This window comes from Bos taurus, chromosome 15 (assembly GCF_002263795.3).
Source record: "Bos taurus isolate L1 Dominette 01449 registration number 42190680 breed Hereford chromosome 15, ARS-UCD2.0, whole genome shotgun sequence".
NCBI lineage: Eukaryota > Metazoa > Chordata > Mammalia > Artiodactyla > Bovidae > Bos > Bos taurus.
Window position 1 is genome coordinate 635,213 of NC_037342.1, and position 21,855 is coordinate 657,067.

General features: G+C 37.9%; 1 protein-coding gene and 1 pseudogene across 1 annotated transcript; both read left to right on the plus strand.

Annotated features, from left to right (window-relative positions):
- The first annotated feature begins 1,245 nt into the window (after positions 1–1,245).
- On the plus strand, positions 1,246–2,136 carry OR4C1N (olfactory receptor family 4 subfamily C member 1N). Its single transcript, NM_001390133.1, has one exon. It carries the CDS (start codon positions 1,246–1,248, stop codon positions 2,134–2,136), a length of 891 nt encoding a protein of 296 aa, NP_001377062.1.
- On the plus strand, positions 20,098–21,021 carry OR4C196P (olfactory receptor family 4 subfamily C member 196, pseudogene; annotated as a pseudogene).

Genomic DNA, 21,855 nt, shown 5'->3' on the forward strand with positions numbered 1-21,855 from the left:
GAATAAGAAATTGCAATGAAGCTGTTACACTTTGTTTCCTTATAATTTTCAGTTTTGGAATTAGTGTTTAATGGTTGATTTACAACGTTGTGTTTATTCTTTAAAGATTTTTTGAAGTGGGCAATTTTTTAAGTCTTTATTGAATTTTTTACAATATCCCTTTTGTTTTTATTTGTTTTGGACTTTTGGCCACGAAGCATGGGGATATTAGCTCCCCAACAAGGGACTGAATCAGTACCCCAGAACTGGAAGCCTCAGTCTTAACCACTAGAACAGCAGGAAAGTTCCTGTTGTGTTCATCGTGGACAATTAAAAAATAAAGCTCTTTATCCATTTATCTTTGAAGGGAAAGTGTATTTGCTAAATATACTTTACTGTATTTCTGTTTCTGCTTTTCTTTGGGAAATTTATGACTCCAAATTTCTCACTCTATTATTTATGCAGTAGTCTGTAACCAATTTCTTATTGGGATGAATAAGATGGGAGAAAGCACGAGAATGCATGTAGCTTATGCATTCTGGCTTGGTACCAAGTAGAGTTGGTCATTAGTGGCATATGCATATTCTCTAAACTGTCTGCTTATGATAAGTATTTATTGACCATGTCTTTCTTTCCACAGTAAGAGCTAGGGTTCAGATGCAAATTTTCATGGTGAAGGTAATAACTCTTAGCAGTGTGTAGCACATCTTACAAGATGCATCTAAGAATGACAATTTGCAACCTCACAGACACAGAGGAACCTGCAGAAGGAAATGGCAACCCACTGCAGTAGTCTTGCCTGGGAAATCCCATGGAGCCTGGTCTGCTACAGTCCATGGGGTAGCAAATAGCCATATATGAGTTAGTGAGTGAACAACAATAAGACAAAAAGGAGGGCATGGAAACATGGGACACAGATAACTCAGCAGAGTCACGTGGAGTTGGACAATGGAGAAGAATCCAGATCTTATGTAAATATTCTAGTGTTTTCTGTAAATTACACAGCAAATGTTGTCCTATAGATATTTTACAGGGGGCAGGCACTAGGTGTCTGAAGACATGATGTGCATCACCAAGGAAGTAAGAAAAAAAATGAAGCAGGTCATGGGGCAAAACTGCCAAAGATATGCTCTAGGGTCATGCAACTGCTCAGTCTTCTCTCTGAGAGATGCAGACTATAATTCTCTCATGATTAAAACCTATCATTTTTTATTATTTTGTAGCTAATTCAGGCCCCAGGAATGCATTAGTTCTTAAACGGATCCCATGCCTCCTCACAACGTGACCAAATTTGTTCTCCTGGGACTCACACAGAATCCACACTTGCAGAAAATACTCTTCATTGTTTTGCCCATTTTCCTATTCACGGTGCTGGCCAAGCTGCTCATGGTCATCACCATCTCCCTCAGCCCCACACTTTCTGCCCCCATGTACTTCTTCCTCAATCACTTGTCCTTCCTAGATGCCTCTTTGACCTCTGTCACCACCCCCAAATTCATCATTTACCTGCTGTACCAAAGGACAACCATCTCCTGGGGTGCCTGCCTGACTCAGCTCTTTATGGAGGTCACCATCCTCACTGTCATGGCCTATGACCACTATGTGGCCATCTGCAAGCCTCTGCACTACACGGCCATCATGCAACAGGGGCTCTGCCAGCTCCAGGTGGTGGTGGTCTGGACTGCGGGGATCCTGCGTGCCACTGTACAGGTTCTTTTCACCATGGACTTGACCTTCTGTGGTCCCAACATCATTGATCACTTCATGTGTGATTTCTTCTCATTGTTGGAACTTGCCTGCAGCGACACCTACAGTCTGGGAATGGTGGTGGCAGCTAACACAGGGGGGATGTGTTTGCTTATTTTTTCCATGCTCCTCATCTCCTACATAGTCATCCTGATCTCCCTGAAATCCCATGGCTCTGAAGGACGATGCAAAGCCCTTTCTACATGTGGTGCCCACTTCACAGTAGTGGTAATGTCTTTTGTCTCTTGTATATTCACTTACACACGTCCTGTGGCTGTTTACCCTGCAGACAAGTGGGTGGCCGTGTTCTTTGCAATCCTCACTCCTATGTTTAATCCTATTATTTACACAGTGAGAAACATAGAGGTGAAAAATGCCATAAGGAGTTTATTGAAGAGGGGAGTAATTTAGGCTTGTCACAATGCCAATAAAGTGATGGTTTATATACACAGGTAGAATTGTACCTGTTGTAAATTGTGGGAGTAAAAAGTTCTGAGGATCATTGACAGAAAAAAAAAAAATCCCAGAAACTATTTGTTGATTATTTAACATAGACACATTTTAGGTATTTTGATAAGTTTTAATATATGTTCTAGAGTCTTCAATGTTCATGTTCATAGTTTCAGATTAGGCAAAGGAAAGAACTATAATCTCCTAGTTTCATGATTTTAGAGTATGTTTTACTCCAGAGTCTTCCATTTATTTTACTAAATTCTGCATACATGTTACTTGGGGGAAAAAATCAGTTTTTTTATGGGACATTGACTCAGATCTTCTATTTTTCCATAGCCTATGGTAAAGCAAATAAGGGATAGAATTTTTTTCAATAGATCCATTGAGAAGGAGCAATTGAGTGAAGGAATTGCAGCTGATTTTTTTTTCCCCTATGAATTTACCAAAAGTCAAAAGTGAGGCACCAACAAAATGAGGAAGGAAAAATGCAAAATCTAACTGCTTCCTTGCCATTAAAAATAAGCCAGAAATTTTAGAATTACTCATTTGTTCTATTTTTTATTCATAATTTTATTTTTAATTAAAGAGTAATTAGTCTATAATATGGTGATGGTTTTTGTCATTCAACGACATGAATCCCTCCCTCCTGAACCCCCCTCCCACCTCAGTCCCCATCCCACCCCTCTAGGTTGGCACAGAGCACTGGCTTTGGGTTCCCTGGGTCATACAGCAAACTCCCACTGTCTATCCATTTTACATATGGTAATGTGTACATTTCCATGCTACTCTCTCAAATCATCCCACCCTCCCCTTCCCCCACTGTATCCACAAGTCTGTTGTTTATATCTGTGTCTCCTTTGCTGCCTTGCAAATAAGATCATCAGTACTATCTTTCTAGATTCCATATATATCTGTTAATATACTATATTTGAATTTCTTTTTCTTACTTAAATCAGTGTAATAGGCTCTATGTTTATCCACCTCAATGAAACTGACTCAAATGCATTTATTTTTAAAGCTAAGTAATGTTCCATTGTGTGTATGTACGACAACTTCCTTATCCATTCATCTATCAATGGACATCTACGATGCTTCTATGTGCTAGCTATTATGCATAGTGTTTCAGTGAACACTGGAGTGCATGTGTTTTTTTTCAGTTATGGTTTTCTTAGGGCATATGCCCAATAGTGGGATTGTTGTGTCATATGATAGTTTTGTTCTTAGCTTTTAAAGGAATCTCCATACTTTTCTCTATAATGGCTGTGTAAATTTGCATTCCCACCAACAGTGTGTAAGAGGGTTCCCTTTTCTCCATGCATTCTCCAGCATTTATTGCTTGTAGACTTTTTGATGATGGCCATCTATGTTCTTGAATAGCCTTAGTTTTCTGTGGCTTGTGTAGGTCTACAGATAAGAAAATTATCTGAAGTCTTAATGATTCAATTTGTCCCTTGGAAGTTGATGTCAAACATGTGGTAGTCTTGTCTGACCTGCAGCACTATATTTCAGCACTACAAGCTTTTTCTTTTTTGAAGTTTTCAGTTATGTCACTTCACTTTTACAAAAGCACAATAGTATGGTAACAGAGTTGTTTTTTTGTTTTGTTTTTTGTTTGTTTGTTTTTTTAAAGCAAAAATCCTCTTCCTTTTTCTTATTCATAAAAGTGAAGTGGTTAATGTGAACTTTCTGGATAGTTGGGGATACTTGCAATGCTCCTCACTGCACCTAGAGGACATCAGGTCATCTTATGTTATTACATCACTCTTTATTAATCAGGGCTTCTCTGATGGTCTAAGCAGACCAAAGTGCTATATGTTCAGTCATGTCTGATTCTGTGACCCTATGGATGGTAGCGTGCCAGACTCCTCTGGACTTTTCCAGGCAAGAATACTGGAGTGGGTTGCCATTTCCTCCTCCAGGGAATCTCCTTGACCCAGGGATCAAACTTTACTGTCTCATGTCTCCTGAATTGCAGGAGGATTCTTTACATGCTGAGTCAACTTCTCAGACTACAACATGCCATGTTTCTTTTAACAAATGTTGGTTGGTCAAACTCTGGTCAACTGGAGTTATTTCTTTCATGATTTGACCACACAGCAATGCCAGAGCATGGTACTGGGTGACTGTATTTACTAAGTTGTTCAAGACTGTCTCCAGGAGACAGGAATATACAGTGGAAAAAAGGTTCCCTCTTCAACTGTCTTCCCTTACATCATATATAAAATACACCTAAAGTAGATTAAAGACCTAAATTTAGACTGGCCACTACAATACTCCTAGAGAAAAACCTATCAGGAACACTCTTTGACATAAATTGCAACAATATTGTTTTTGGAATTGTCTCCTAGAGGTGTTTTTGTTTTGTTTTGTGGAAATAAAACAGTAAAAAGCACTTTGTGGTCTCAAATGAAGGCTTCTTTATTTTCAAAGTCCTCCTCTTCTTGTGCTTAACTTCTTTAGTATTTTATCATCTCAGAACTTATAATAGTTTTGACAATGTGAAAATGGGCACAATGAGAAAGAGTTATTGGACCCTTTTATTTCACTTCTAAATAGGTTTTAAAGGAGATTCCTACAAATAGGTTATATATAGATAAATCCCAGACAAAATAAAACAGAAAAAAATTTAGTTAAATAATACACAGGGGGATGTCCCTGGACATATAATGGTTAAGAGTTTGACTAACAAAGTAGGGGACACAGGTTCAATCCCAGGTCGGGAAGGACTCCACATATCCTGAAGCAACTAAGCCCGCATGCCACAATCACTGAGCCCAGTTGTTCAACCACTGAAGCCACAAGCCTAAGTCAGTGCTCCACAACAAGAGACGCCAAAGCAAGGCGACCCCATCACACTGCAAAGAAGAGTAGTCCCTGCTTGCCATGGCTAGAGAAAGCCTGAGTGCAGCAAGCAAGACCTGGGGCAGTGGAAAATACATAAATAAATAAGCCACACAGGGTAAGAATATCTATACTTTTATGAGTCTTAGCTTTTCTCTCTAAAAACAAAAGGATTTTACTATCCAGGAATTTTTTTTTAATTTAAATGAGGAGCTTCACAAAATATAAATTAAATACAAGAAAAATATTGTGTTTAGTTCACTGATTAAGGGGAGAACTAGGAAGATAATATTAATCAGTCAAAAGGAAACTCTGACGTACCATTTTTAACATTGCCTAATTAAGAATGTGTAATGAACTTATTTGTTGTTATTGTTCAGACGCTCAGTAGTGTCCGATTTTTTGTGACCCCATGGGCTGCAGCACAACAGGCTTCCCTGTCCATCACCAGCTCCTGGAGCCTACTCAAAGTCATGTCCATCGAGTCGGTGATGCCATCCAACCATCTCATCCTCTGTCATCCCCTTTTCCTCCTGCCTTCAGTCCTTCCCAGCATCAGAGTCTTCTCCAGTGAGTCAGTTCTTCACATTCTTCACATCACATCTTTACTTTTTCATATTTTATTGCTATAAAGCTGTTCCTGTATTTCTTACTGACACTAACAACAATTCTTCAAGGTAGATATAATTATCATTATTCCATTTCACTGATGATGAGGAATAAAGTTCAAAAGAGCTAAATAATCTACATATTATTAGAGGCAGAGCTTGTATTCAGATCATCATTCTTCTAAATTCAAATTTTATACTTCCCCAGTGATTTCAAAGAATCTCAGAAAAAAGAGAGCATGTCATTTGAATGTCTCTTGTTTTCTAGTAATTAGAAAACATTCTATAGTATTTACATACCTCTATAGTGAGCCTACATATAGAAGCAGTTGGTTCTCAGAAAGCTATATGCCTTACTAGTGGAATATAAATTAGGAAGAAGATAACTAATATTTAAAATTATATTGAATTTCTTCTTCTCTTGGGAAAAATTATCAGTGATTATGAAAATTAGTTGTACAGTATTTAAGTTGTTGTGAAAATTTTGAAGTGATATCAAATAGTCACAATGACATCATAAAATTAAAATTTAGCTTTCTTAACATACTGAAAAGACAGAGGACCAGAAAGATCATATAATATGTAAATCAGCTTTGATTTACCCTTCAAGTTTGAGAATTTGTGTTACTGTCTCTCCAATGTTTTAAACCACTCTGTCCTTGGAGTTGTATTCTGGAAACACATTTTAACAGTATAGTTCCAGGAACTCCTTGATTGAAAAACTATTTTTATGATCAGCCTTCCTTGAGTTAGGCCTAACTCCATTCTCTTTCCATTGTATGCTTCTCCAATGCTTGGGAAGTTGGACTAGATAGGTGTAGGGGAAAGGTGTAGGGGACAGGGGATAGATGAAGGGGAGAGGTGTAGGGGAAATGTGCTGGGAAAGATTGAAGGCAGGAGGAAAAGGAGACAACAAAGTATGAGATGGTTAGATGACATCACCGACTCAATGGTCACGAGTTTGAGTAATATCCTGGAGTTGGTGATGGACAGGGAGGCCTGGCGTGCTGTGGTCCATGGGGTAGCAGAGTCAGACATGATTGAGCAATTGAACTGAACTGAGGGGTTCTAAAGCAACCTCTCAAGAAGCAGTTTGGAAGATGGTGGAGGAATAGGATGGGGAGACCACTTTCTCTCCCACAAATTCATCAAAAGAACATTTAAACACTGAGTAAATTCCACAAAACAACTTCTGAATGCTGGCAGAGGACATCAGGAACCCAGAAAAGCAGCCCATTGTCTTTGAAAGGAGGTAGGAAAAAATATAAAGGACAAAAAATAGAGACAAAAGAGATAGGGACAGAGCTCCATCCCGGGAAGCGGGTCTTAAAAAGAAAGAAGTTTCCAAACACCAGGAAACACTCTCACTGCCAAGTCTGTGGCAAGCCTTGGAAGCAGAGGGCAACATAACAGGGAGGAAAAATAAATAAATAGTTAAAACCCACAGATTACCAGCCCAATGGCAACTCCCCCAGTGGAGAAGCAGCACAGACACCTGCACCTGCCACTAGTAAGCGGGGGCTGGGCAGGGAGGCGCGGGCTGCATGGCTTAGCGTAAGGACGGGGCCTGAATGCCCCAAGGACAATCTGAGGGAATTAACTTGGGCTAGCAAACCAGACTGTGGGATAGCTACCACGCGCAAAGCCAGCCCTAACTTAAGACACTGCTAGGCCCGCGCACAGAACAAAGGACTGAACAGAGCTAGCCAGCTGCAGACCATCCCCCTTCAGCGACAGGCAGCCAGAGCTGGAAGGGGGCAATTGCAGCCCCAGAGAGACATTATCTACCAAACTGCAAGCAGGCTTCTTTGCTAACTAAGACTTCTTGGGGTTCTGGACAGTCATCATCTGCCTGAGAAGGTGCGCCAGTTGTACACCCAGAAAACTGAGCAGCAGGGACGGGAGAGGCGATAAGTCGCAGCGACCACGCTTGCCAAACACCTCATCACCTGAGCTGCTCGGACCTGGGAAGGGCACAAAATGCAGGCCCAACTGAGTCTGTGCCTTTGAGGCCTACCCGAGTGCCTGAACATGAGCAGCTTAGACCTGGGAGGTGCATGCAACCCAGGGCCAGCCTCAGATAGTTCCCAGCAGAGCAACCTAGAGCCTGAGCAGTGTGGACAGGGAGGGCACACGTGCTGTGAGCAGAGGCAGGCCCAGTGTAGCTGAGACACTGCGAGCACATGCCAGTGTTATTCGTTTGCAGCGTCCCTCCCTCCCCATAGCATGACTGAACGAGTGAGCCTAAAATAAAGTGTCCACCACCCCCCGCTTTGTGTCAGAGCAGAAATCAGACACTGAAGAGACCAGCAAACAGAAGAAGCTAAAACGGAGGGAACCGCCTTGGAAGTGACAGGAGCAATAGATTAAAACCCTGTCATTAGTACTGACTACATGGGAAGGGGCCTATAGATCTTGAGAAATATAAACCAGACCAAGGAACTATCTGAAAATGAACTGACCCGACAATACCCACAACAACACTAGAGAAAGTCCTAGATATATTTTTACTATCATTCTTTTTTTTTTTAATTTTTAAAAAAATTTTAAGTCCTCCATTACTCCTTTAATTTTCACTTTTATAACCTACTATTACTTTGCAAAACAAAAACAAAACCAAAAAAACCCCTATTTTTTAAAAGCAAACTTCATATATATATATATATATATATATATATATATTTATAATTTTGGGGACTTTTTTATTTTTCTCCTCACTTTCTTTTTTTTTCTTCTTCTCTTTTCTTTAATACTGTAGTTTTGAAATTCCAAACTCTGATCTAAATTTTTAATCTGTGCTTTTTAGTATTTATTATCAATTTTTTACCTTTAAGAACCCAGTCTTCCCTACCCATTTTTACTTGGGAGTGAGATTACCAGCTTGACTGCTCTCTCCCCCTTTGGACTCTCCTTTCTCTGCACCAGGTCGCCTCTGTCTCCTCCCTACCCACTCTCTTCTCTACCCAACTTAGTGAGTCTCTGTGTGTTCCAGACGGTTGAGAAGACTTAGGGAACTGATTACTGGCTGGATCTGTCTTTCTCCTTTTGATTCCCCCCCTTTTATCCTCCTGGCCACCTCTGTCTCCTTCCTCCTTCTTCTCTTCTCTGTATAACTCCAAAAACATCTCTAAATGGTCCAGATTGTGGAGTGCACATAAGGAAGTGATTACTGGCTAGCTTGCTCTCTCTTCTTTTGATTCCACCTCATCTCATTCGGGTCACCTCTAACTCCCTCCTCCCTCTTCTCTTCTCCATGTAACTCTGTGAACCTCTCTGGGTGTCCCTCACTGTGGAAAAACTTTTCATTTTTAACCTAGATGTTTTATCAATGGTGCTGTATAGAAGAAGTCTTGAGACTACTGTAAAAATAAGACTGAAAACCAGAAGCAGGAGGCATAAGTCCAAACCCTGAGAACACCAGAGAACTCCTGACTCCAGGGAACATTAATTGATAGGAGCTCATCAAATGCCTCCATACCTACACTGAAACCAAGCATCACCGAAGGGCCAACAAGTTCCAAAGCAAAACATACCACACAAATTCTCCAGCAACACAGGAACACAGCCCTGATCTCCAATATACAGGCTGCCCAAAGTTACTCCTAAACCACTGACATCTCATAACGCATTACTGGATACTTCATTGCACTTCAGAGAAAAGAAATCCAGCTCCACCCACCAGAACACCGACACAAGCTTCCCTAACCAAGAAAACTTGACAAGCCACTGGTACAACCCCACCCACAGTGAGCAAACTCCACAATAAAGAGAACTACACAAACTGCCAGAATACAGGACGGCCACCCAAAACTTAGCAATTTAAACAAAATGAAGAGACAGAGGAATACCCAGCAGGTAAAGGAACAGGATAAATGCCCACCAAACCAAATAAAATAGGAAGAGGCAGGGAATCTACCTGATAAAGAATTCCAAATAATGATAGTGAAATTGATCCAAAATCTTGAAATCAAAATGGAATCACAGATAAATAGCCTGGAGACAAGGATTGAGAAAATGCAAGAAAGGTGTAACAAGGACCTAGAAGAAATAAAAAGAGTCAATATATAATGAATAATGCAATAAATGAGATCAAAAACACTCTGGAAGCAACAAAGAGTAGAATAACAGAGGCAGAAGATAGGATTAGTGAATTAGAAGATAGAATGATAGAAGTAAATGAATCAGAGAGGAAAAAAGAAAAATGAATTAAAAGAAATGAGGACAATCTCAGAGACCTCCAGGACAGTGTTAAATGCCACAACATTTGAATCATAGGAGTCCCAGAAGAAGAAGACAAAAAGAAAGACCATGAGAAAATACTTGAGGAGATAATCACTGAAAACTTCCCTAAAATGGGAAGGAAATAATCACTCAAGCCCAAGAAACCCAGAGAGTCCCAAACAAGATAAACCCAAGATGAAACACCCCAAAACACATATTAATCAAATTAACAAAGATCAAACACAAAGAACAAATATTAAAAGCAGCAAGGGAAAAACAACAAATAACACACAAGGGGATTCCCATAAGGATAACAGCTGATCTTTCAATAGAAACTCTTCAGGCCAGAAGGGAATGACTAGACATACTTATAGTGATGAAAGAATATAACCTATAGCCCAGATTACTGTACCCAGGAAGGATCTCATTCAAATATGAAGGAGAAATCAAAAGCTTTACAGACAAGCAAAAGCTGAGAGAATTCTGCACCACAAAACCAGCTCTCCAACAAATGCTAAAGGATATTCTCTAGACAGGAAACACAAAAAGGGTATATAAACTCAAACCCAAAACAATAAAGTAAATGGCAACGGGATCATACTTATCAGTAATTACCTTAAATGTAAATGGGTTGAATACCCCAACCAAAAGACAAAGACTGGCTGAATGGATACAAAAACAAGACCCCTATATATGTTGTCTACAAGAGACCCACCTCAAAACAGGGGACACATACAGACTGAAAGTGAAGGGCTAGAAAAAGATTTTCCATGCAAATAGGGACCAAAAGAAAGCAGGAGTAGCAATACTCATATCAGATAAAATAGACCTTAAAACAAAGGCTGTGAAAAGAGACAAAGAAGGATACTGCATAATGATCAAAGGATCAATCCAAGAAGAAGATATAACAATTATAAATATATGTACACCCAACATAGGAGCACCGTAATATGTAAGACAAATGCTAAAAAGCATGAAAGGGGAAATTAACAATGACACAATAATACTGGGATATTTTAATACCCCACTCACACCTATGGATAGATCAACTAAACAGAAAATTAATAAGGAAACACAAACTAAATGATAAAATGGACCAGTTAAACCTAATTGATATCTATAGGACATTTCACCCCAAAACAATGAATTTCACCTTTTTTCTCAAGTGCACACAGAACCTTCTCCAGGATAGATCACATCCTGGATGATAAATCTAGCCTTGATAAATTCAAAAAACTTGATATCATTCCAAGCCTCTTTTCTGACCACAATGCAGTAAGATTAGATCTCAATTACAGGAGAAAAACTATTAAAAATTCCAACATATGGAGGCTGAACAACACGCTGCTGAATCACCAACAAATCATAGAAGAAATCAAAAAAGAAATCAAAATATGCATAGAAATGAATGAAAATGAAAACAAAACAACCCCAAACCTGTGGGACACTGTAAAAGCAGTGCTAAGGGGAAAGTTCATAGCAATACAGGCATACCTCAAGAAACAAGAAAAAAGTCAAATAAATAACCTAACTCTACACCTAAAGCAACTAGAAAAGGAAGAAATGAAGAACCCCAGGGTTAGTAGAAGGAAATAAATCTTAAAAATTAGGGCAGAAATAAATGCAAAAGAAACAAAAGAGACCATAGCAAAAATCAACAAAGCCAAAAGCTGGTTCTTTGATAAGATAAATAAAATTGACAAACCATTAGCCAGACTCATCAAGAAACAAAGGGAGAAAAATCAAATCAATAAAATTAGAAATGAAAAGGGAGAGATCACAACAGACAACACAGAAATACAAAGGATCATAAGAGACTACTATCAGCAATTATATGCCAATAAAATGGACAACATGGAAGAAATGGACAAATTCTTAGAAAAGTACAACTTTCCAAAACTGAACCAGGAAGAAATAGAAAATCTTAACACACCCATCACAAGCACGGAAATTGAAACTGTAATCAGAAATCTTCCAGCAAACAAAAGCCCAGGTCCAGACGGCTTCACAGCTGAATTCTACCAAAAATTTAGAAAAGAGCTAACACCTATCCTACTCAAACTCTTCCAGAAAATTGCAGAGGAAGGTAAACTTCCAAACTCATTCTATGAGGCCACCATCACCCTAATACCAAAACCTGACAAAGATCCCACAAAAAAAGAAAACTACAGGCCAATATCACTGATGAACATAGATGCAAAAATCCTAAACAGAATTCTAGCAATCAGAATCCAACAACACATTAAAAAGATCATACACCATGACCAAGTGGGCTTTATCCCAGGGATGCAAGGATTCTTCAATATCTGCAAATCAATCAATGTAATACACTACATTAACAAATTGAAAAAAAAAAAGCCATATGATTATCTCAATAGTTGCAGAGAAAGCCTTTGACAAAATTCAACATCCATTTATGATAAAAACTCTCCAGAAAGCAGGAATAGAAGGAACATACCTCAACATAATAAAAGCTATATATGACAAACCCACAGTAAACATTATCCTCAATGGTGAAAAATTCAAAGCATTTCCCCTAAAGTCAGGAACAAGACAAGGGTGCCCACTTTCACCATTACTATTCAACATAGTTTTGGCCACAGCAATCAGAGCAGAAAAAGAAATGAAAGGAATCCAAATTGGAAAAGAAGAAGTAAAACTCTCACTGTTTGCAGATGACATGATCTTTTACATAGAAAACCCTAAAGATTCTACTAGAAAATTACTAGAACTAATCAATGAATATAGTAAAGTTGCAGGATATAAAATCAAGACACAGAAATCCCTTGCATTCCTATACACTAATAATGAGAAAATAGAGAAATTAAGGAAACAATTCTATTCACCATTGCAACGAAAAGAATAAAATCCTTAGGAATATATCTACCTAAAGAAACTAAAGACCTATATATAGAAAAATATAAAACACTAGTGAAAGAAATCAAAGAGGACACTAATAGATGGAGAAATATACCATGTTCATGGATTGGAAGAATCAATATAGTGAAAATGAGTATACTACCTAAAGCAATCTATAGATTGAATGCAATTCCTTTCAAACTACCAACGGTATTTTTCACAGAGCTAGAACTAATAATTTCACAATTTGTATGGAAATACAAAAAACCGCGAATAGGCAAAGCAATCTTGAGAAAGATGAGTGGAACTGGAGGAATCAACCTGCCTGCCATCAGGCTCTACTACAAGGCCTCAGTCATCAAAACAGTATGGTACTGGCACAAAAACAGAAATATAGATCAATGGAACAAAATAGAAAACCCAGAGATAAATCGATGCACCTATGGACACCTTATCTTTGACAAAGGAGGTAAGAATATACAATGGATTAAGGACAATCTCTTTAACAATGGTGCTGGGAAAACTGGTCAACCACTTGTAAAAGAATGAAACTAGAACACTGTCTAACACCATACACAAAAATAAACTCAAAATGGATTAAAGATCTAAACATAAGACCAGAAACTATAAAACTCCTAGAGGCGAACATATGCAAAACACTCTCTGACGTAAATCACAGCAGGATCTTCTATGACCCACCTCCCAGAATATTGGAAATAAAAGCAAAAATAAACAAATGGGACCTAATTAAACTTAAAAGCTTCTGCATAACAAAGGAGACTCTAAGCAAGGTTAAAAGACAGCTTTCAGAATGTCAGAAAATAATAGCAAATGAAGCAACTGACAAACAACTAATCTCAAAAATATACAAGCAACTCCTGCAGCTCAATTTCAGAAAAATAAATGACCCAATCAAAAAATGGGCCAAAGAACTAAATAGACATTTCTCCAAAGAAGACATACAGATGGCTAACAAACAGATGAAAAGACGCTCAACATCACTCATTATCAGAGAAATGCAAATCAAAACCACAGTGAGCTACCATTTCACGCCAGTCAGAATGGCTGTGATCCAAAAGTCTACAAGCAATAAATGCTGGAGAGGGTGTGGAGAAAAGGGAACCCTCTTACACTGTTGGTGGGAATGCAAACTAGTACATCCACTATGGAGAAAGTGTGGAGATTCCTTAAAAAACTGGAAATAGAACTGCCATACGACCCAGCAATCCCATTGCTGGGTATACACTCTGAGGAAACCAGAATTGAAAGAGACACGTGTACCCCAGTGTTCATCACAGCACTGTTTATAATAGCCATGACATGGAAGCAACCTAGATGTCCATGAGCAGATGAATGGATAAGAAAGCTGTGGTATATATACACAATGGAGTATTACTCAGCCATTAAAAAGAATGCATTTGAATCAGTTCTAATGAGGTGGATGAAACTGGAGCCTATTATACAGAGTGAAGTAAGCCAGAAAGAAAAACACCAATACAGTATACTAATGCATATATGTGGAATTTAGGAAGATGGTAACAATAACCCTGTATGCAAGACAACAAAAGAGATGCATATGTATAGAACAGTCTTTTGGACTCTGCGGTAGAGGGAAAGGGTGGGATGACTTGGGAGAATGACATTGAAACATGTATAATATCATATATGAAACAAATCGCCAGTCCAAGTTCGATGCATGATACTGGTTGCTTGAGGCTGGTGCACTGGGATGACCCAGAGGGATGGTACAGGGAGGGAAGAGGGAGGGGGGTTCGGTATGGGGAACTCGTGTATACCTGTGGTGGATTCATGTTGATGTATGGCAAAACCAATACAATATTGTAAAGTAATTAACCTCCAATTAAAATAAATAAATTTATATTTAAAAAAGAAAAACAATCATTGTTTAATTTAATTTTATTCTCTAGCTTAATAAAAATTTTCATGACAATTTGCAGATAATAAAAAGTATCCAAGGTTGCAAAAATAAATATATAAATAAAGCAACCTCTCTACTCAGCACTGTAGTTAATTAGATAGATATTTGATGACCACTCAATGAGTCATTGTAAATGGATTTCTATCTTTTATGAAGTTGAGAATGATAAATTTGTCAGTCCACACTAATTCTGTGATCTGACACTAGCTTTCAACCCAGTAATGATACTTCAACAAAATTTGTATCTCTTATAAATCTTTGTGTTTGTGCTCAGGTGCTCAGTTGTGTCTGCAGTTTTGAGACTCCATGGACTATAGCCTGCCAGGCTTCTCTGTCCATGGGATTATCCCGGCAGGAATACTGGAGTGGGTAGGCATTTCTTCCTCCAGGGCATCTTCCTGACTCAGGGATAAAAAAAGCTCTGCTGTCTCCTGCAGTTCCTGCATTGAAGGAAGATTCTTTATGACTGAGACACCTGGGAAGCCTTCAGTTCAGTTCAGTCCAGTCGCTCAGTCATGTCCGACTCTTTGCAACCCCATGAATCGCAGCATGCCAGGCCTCCCTGTACACCACCAACTCCCGGAGTTCACTCAGACTCACGTCCATCGAGTCAGTGATGCCATACAACCTTCTCATCTTCTGTCATCTCCTTTTCCTCCTGCCCCCAATCCCTCCCAGCATCAGAGTCATTTCCAATGAGTCAACACTTCGCATGAGGTGACCAAAGTACTGGAGTTTCAGCTTTAGCATCATTCCTTCCAAAGAAATCCCAGGGCTGATCTCCTTAAGAATGGACTGGTTGGATCTCCTTGCAGTCCAAGGGACTCTCAAGAGTCTTCTCCAACACCACAGTTCAAAAGCATCAATTCTTCAGCGCTCAGCTTTCTTCACAGTCCAACTCTCACATCCATACATGACCACTGGAAAAACCATAGTCTTGACTACACGAACCTTTGTCAGCAAAGTAATGTCTCTGCTTTTCAATATGCTATCTATGTTGGTCATAACTTTCCTTCCAAGGAGTAAGCATCATTTAATTTCATGGCTGCAGTAACCATCTGCAGTGATTTTGGAGTCCAAAAAACTAAAGTCTGACACTGTTTCCACTGTTTCCCTATGTATTTCCCAAGAAGTGATGGGACCAGATGCCATGATCTTCGTTTTCTGAATGTTGAGCTTTAGGCCAATTTTTTCACTCTCCTCTTTCACTTTCATAATTTTAATTTTTAATTCAGACTATCTGAACATGGTGTGTGAGTGTGGTTCTATATAGGAATATTTCTGAGTTGAATTGAATTACACTTATTTATCAAATACTTTCAATATTGATATTTATTTATTTTAGTAGATAATTGTAATGGTCTTTACAGTTGGTGACAATATATGTGTCATTCTTCTTTAGTTGCAAAACAATAACTTAAAGATCAGTTCCTGGCCTAGGATATAGTGGCCTGGCTTCTTCTCCTTAGCAAATGACATTCTGATTCCATTTTTTAAAATTTTCTTGTTATAAATTGTGAATAATATTGTCTTTTTTTAAATTCCATATGAGTATTATTCAATGAAAGTGGCTGAACTAAGTGCATTTACCATCTCTATGTACAGGCAAATAATGTAATTGCTTTCATAATTATCATGTTTATCTAATTCTAGAACTTTCATAATAAACAACTACTTTAAGAAGTACTGTGAATTTCATCTTGTTTGAAGTGCCATTATTATAATAACACTCATAGTTACCACTTAATGTTTATGAAAGTAATATGTTAAAATCATGATTTGCATATGTAAGTTAAACCACAAATAACTATAATAAAGTTTAAATATCAATTCGTTATCCACCTAAATATTTAGTTTGCACAATACTAAATACTCAGACATCATAATAAATTCATGTATTTTCAAATACCTAAATTCATAAAAAATCAATATTTCTTTATTTTTTTTTCTCCCTCTTTTCATAGTGTTGGTCTTCATGTAAACTCAAGAAGGAAGTCAAAATTAAAGATGCATGACAAAGAAAGTTCTCCTCTGCTGTTCAGGTAATTTCAGGAAACAACTGATTTGCTGGCAAAGTCTGCTAATGTGGTGAAATACCCCTGAGGTTTTATTAGCCGCAACTGAGACGCTTTAGAGAATGTGCCAACAAACAGGACATGTGGTTATTTTAAGGTTCCTCCAAAGGTACCACTTAAAAGTCAACAAAGACATTCACTGTAACTGAGCTAGATGGCAGGTCTAAATCTTACATTGTTGCCTCTTTCTTGGTGAACTAACGGCTGCCTGGGGCCTTGGCCATGGACCTATGTCAGGCATGTCATAGGTGAGATTGAAATCGTATAATCATAGACTCTCAGCTTTCAATGGATCTTACAAGTCATAACATCATCCTTCATCCTTATCTTTCCTATATTAATTTGTATCTTTTTCAGCATATATAACATTTAAGAAAGATGGATTCAAGTAAATATCATCAATTTAGAAGTAGAAATATTTTGGAGACTTTTTTTCCTTTTTGATATATATTTAAATTACTGAGAAGAAAAATAATATTAGTTAGAATTATATCATAATAATTAAAGAATTCAAAGTTTCATCCAAATTTGCTACAATTTATATTACAGCCTAAGAAGGTTCTTTGATATTGCACAATTGTTAAAAATATCTCTGTTAAAAATTACACATTACTTAAGGAGATGCCTGTATTCCAATGATAAATTTCTTTAGTGTTCAACATTCCATATCGTTTCTAAATTTTTCACAGCTCTTAATAATTATGTTGGACATATTTGTAAATAACAATTTTTCTCCTTTAAAAATATTTTCCATTAGAGCTTATTTCTAGAAACAGTAGTATGGAACCAAAGAAAAATGGAAAGAGGAATTTCTATTTCTTCAGTTATTTCTAAAATAATGTTATTACATAACTTATGTCCAACTCTTACCTTATGTACACCATACCCTTGTCTGATCTGTTGGTATATCATATATCAGAATAAGAAAATGCAATAAAGCTGTTGCACTTTGTTTCCTCATAACTGCAATTTCCAGTTTTGAAATCAATTTTTATTGGAGTATAGTTGACTTACAATGTTGTGGTTATTTTGTGTAACTAAAAACTAAGCTCTATCCATTTATCTTTTTAAAACTTTTTTATTCTTTATTATTATTTTTTTTTACTTTAAAATATTGTATTGGTTTTGCCATACATCAATATGAATCCGCCACGGGTGTACATGTGTTCCCCATCCTGAACCCCCCTCCCACCTCCCTCCTCATCCCATCCCTCTGGGTCATCATCCCAGTGTACCAGCCCCAAGAACCCTGTCTCATACATCGAACCTAGTCTGGCGATTCATTTCACATATGATAATTTACATGTTTCAATGCCATTCTCCCATATCTTCCCATCCTTGCCCTCTCCCACAGAGTCCAAAAGACTGTTCTATACATCTGTGTCTCTTTTGCTGTCTCGCATACAGGGTTATCGTTACCATCTTTCTAAATTTCATATATATGCATTAGTATACTGTATTAGCGTTTTTCTTTCTGGCTTACTTCATTCTGTATAATAGACTCCAGTTTCATCCACCTTATTAGAACTGATTCAAATGTATTCTTTTTAATGGCTGAGTAATACTCCATTGTGTATATGTACCACAGCTTTCTTATCCATTTGTCTGCTGATGGACATCTAGGTTGCTTCCATGTCCTGGCTATTATAAATACTGCTGCAATGAACATTGGGGTACATGTGTCTCTTTCAATTCTGGTTTCCTCAGTGTGTATGCCCAGCAGTGAGATTGCCGGGTCATATGGCAGTTCTATTTTCAGTTTTTTAAAGGAAAGAAATATTTTTGGCAGAATATATTTTATTATATTTATGCTTAGTCTTCCATTTTCTTTTGGAAATTTATGTCCCAAATTTCTCATTGTCTTAGTAATCCAATCGGCTGTAACCAGGATTTATGAAAGATGGATGCTATGGGGAAATTGGAGAAGGCTTGAGAATGCATGCAGCAGACACATGAAAGAGTGGAAAGATTCCTTCATGGATGGATGCCTTGCTGCTGTTTGGGAATGAAGTTTCCATTCTTAAGGGTATTTAATAGGGGCACTCTTCCTGACTTGTGTGCACAGATGCACATTCATATATCAGGTAAGTGTCCAATAAATATTTTTGAATGAGTAAAATTGTAATAGGTAACTAACTTAACAACAGATTTTATCTGTGCTTGTGTTAGTCTGTGTACATATTAAACGTATAGTTACCTGTCTCTGTACATTACCTTAAAGACTCTTTCTGTTCTCCACATTAAATTTCCATTTTTAGAACTTTGAAAATAAGGATTTCCTCTACTTGAAATATCTTTGTTTACTGAAAACCTGTGCAATAGTTATGTTTTATCCAATTTTTTGGAAGCTGTATGTTAATTGAATACATCTATGTTGAATTCAATGTGAAACATAGTTTTGAAGAATAATAAATATCAATTAACAAACACTATAATTATCTTGAAAGTAAAAACAACCAGTAACATAGTTTTTCCTAAAGGCAATTAAATATTTTCATATTTACCTGATAAGGTCCATCAGAAACTGTTAAACTTTTCAACTTCCCTTTCAAATCTTTATTTTGTCTCTTATAAAGTAGAGAGCAATAATAAACAGAGCAGAAGAAAAGAACACATGAATTTCTCCTAGGTTTATGGTCTTGGGAATCAGGCATATTCTTACCCATATTAAATGACAATTTGCCAAGCTTTCACTCATCATCTAATAGATTTCAGACACTCCAGACATCGTGTCAGGCACCATGGTTAGTGAGAAAACACAATTGAATAGTTTATGTATTTTGGTTGCTACCAGGTGGAGTGTGTCATCAGTGAATTCTGCATATTTCCCAAAACCCTCTGCTTGCAATAAATTTTATTGACCATGTCTTTCTTTCCAGTTAGAGCTGAGGGTTCAAATGTAAATTCTCATGAAAAAATAAGTAACTCTTACCTGTGTGTGGCACCTGTCACCTTACAAGATACAAGATGCACACCTAAGAATTAAATACAAGTTGTAACCTGACAGAGGAGGGCTTAGAAACACGGGGCACTGAGATACTAAGTAGAGGTATATGGAGCTGGAACCAGAATGAGAATCCAGGTCTCATGGAGATAGCCCAGTGTTTTCACAGTAAACTACAGATCATGTGTTGCCCTATAGGTAATTTACAGGTTACAAGTACAAGGTGTCTGAAGAGACGGACAGCATCACGGAGAAAATAAGAAAGACATAAAACAAGTACTGGAGCAAAGTGCCAAGGACATTTTCCACAGCTACAGTGACTGCTCTGTCTGTGTTCTAAGAAATTCAGACTATCATGCTATCATGATTAATAGGTACAATTCTCAATTCCTTTGTAGGTAATTCAGGACCCAAGAACATATTGCTTCTTAAATGGAGCTTCTCACATCTCCCAACAACATGACTAAATTTCTTCTCTTGGGATTCACACAGAATCTACAACTGCAGAAAATACTCTTTGTTGTCCTTTTGCCCATGTTTCTATTCACTGTGCTCGCCAACCTGCTCATCGTCATCACCATCTCCCTCAGCCCCACACTTTCAGTTCCCATGTACTTTTTCTCACTCACTTGTCCTTCATAGATGCCATCTTCACCTCTGTCAGCACCCCGAAATTGATCACTGACCTGCTGTACCAGAGGAGAACCATCTCCAGGGGTGGCTCCCTGACTCATCTCTTTCTAGAGCACTTCCTGGGAGGAGTAGAGGTTATTGTCCTCAGTGTCATGGCCTATGATCGCTACGTGGCCATCTGCAAGCCTCTGCACTACACGACCATCATGTGACAGGGGCTCTGCCAGCTCCTGGTGGTGGTGGCCTGGGTTGGGGGGATCCTGCATGCCACTTTGCAGATTCTTTTCATGGTAGACATGACCTTCTGTGGCTCAAATGTCATTGATCACTTTATATGTGATTTCATCTCATTATTAAAACTTGCCTATACCCACACCTACACGCTTGGAATCATGGTAGCAGCTAACACTGGGGCCATGTGCTTGCTCATTTTTTCCTGCTCCTCATTTCCTACACAGTCATCCTGAGCTCCCTGAAATCACATGGCTCTGAAGGACAGCACAAGGCCCTCTCTACATGTGGCTCACACTTTACAGTAGTGGTTCTCTCTTTGCCCCTTGTATATTCACCTACATGTGTCCTTTGGCCACCTATCCTGTGGACAAGTGGGTGGCTGTATTCTTTGCAGTCCTCACTCCCATGCTAAATCCTATCATTTACACAGTGAGAAACACAGAGGTGAAAATTGCCATGAGAAATTTGCTGAAGAGAAGAGTAACTTAGGCTGTTTGTGAAGCCAAGAAAGAAATGATTTGTATACATAGGGAGGGTTGTACCAGTTGTGAATTATTATAGAAAATAAGAAATTTTGCTGATTATTGACAGATAAAAAGGCCCAGAAACTATATGTTGAGGCACCCTAGTGAGGCACATTTTAGGCATTTTGTTAACTTTTAATGTACTATTTGAAAACTTCAAGGTTCATGTTTATAACTTCAGATTAGGCAATGGAAACAACTATAAACCCCAGGTTTGATGATTGTAGAGTATGTTTTTCTTCACTGTCCTACATCTGCTTCACTAAATTCTTCATATTTGTCTTTTGGATGAAATTGGCTTTTCTTTAGGATATTGATCTAAGAACTTTGTCTATTTTTGTTTAAAGTAAATTAGGAATAGAAATTCTTTGCCAGATACACTGGGAAGTAATAGTTAAGTGAAAGAATCAGAGCTATTATTTTTTTTTTGTACTATGAATAATCATAAAAGCAAGAGTCAACTGCATAGAGAGGAAAGAATAATTCACAATCTGAATGTTTTCTTGGCATAAGGAATAAGCCAGAGATTTTTGAAATTATTCTTCATTTCCTCCATTTTCTAAATATCCTTATGGCTCATCTACTTTTTTTAATATATGAAAAATCTTCGATAGCAAGAATTGAGAGTCATTTGATACAAGGGTTGCCATCTTTTATTATGTCTCAACAAAAAACATATGATTATGTTTCAAAGTTATTGCTCTGGAGAACCTTGAAAATAAGGAATTCATCTACTTTAAATATCCTTGTGTACTGAAAACCTGTGTAAAAAGTTTGTGTGTTTTTGTTATTTTTAACC

Excerpts from the sequence above, each read along its gene's own strand:
- OR4C1N (NM_001390133.1), top strand. The coding sequence starts at position 1,246 with ATGCCTCCTCACAACGTGACCAAATTTGTTCTCCTGGGACTCACACAG.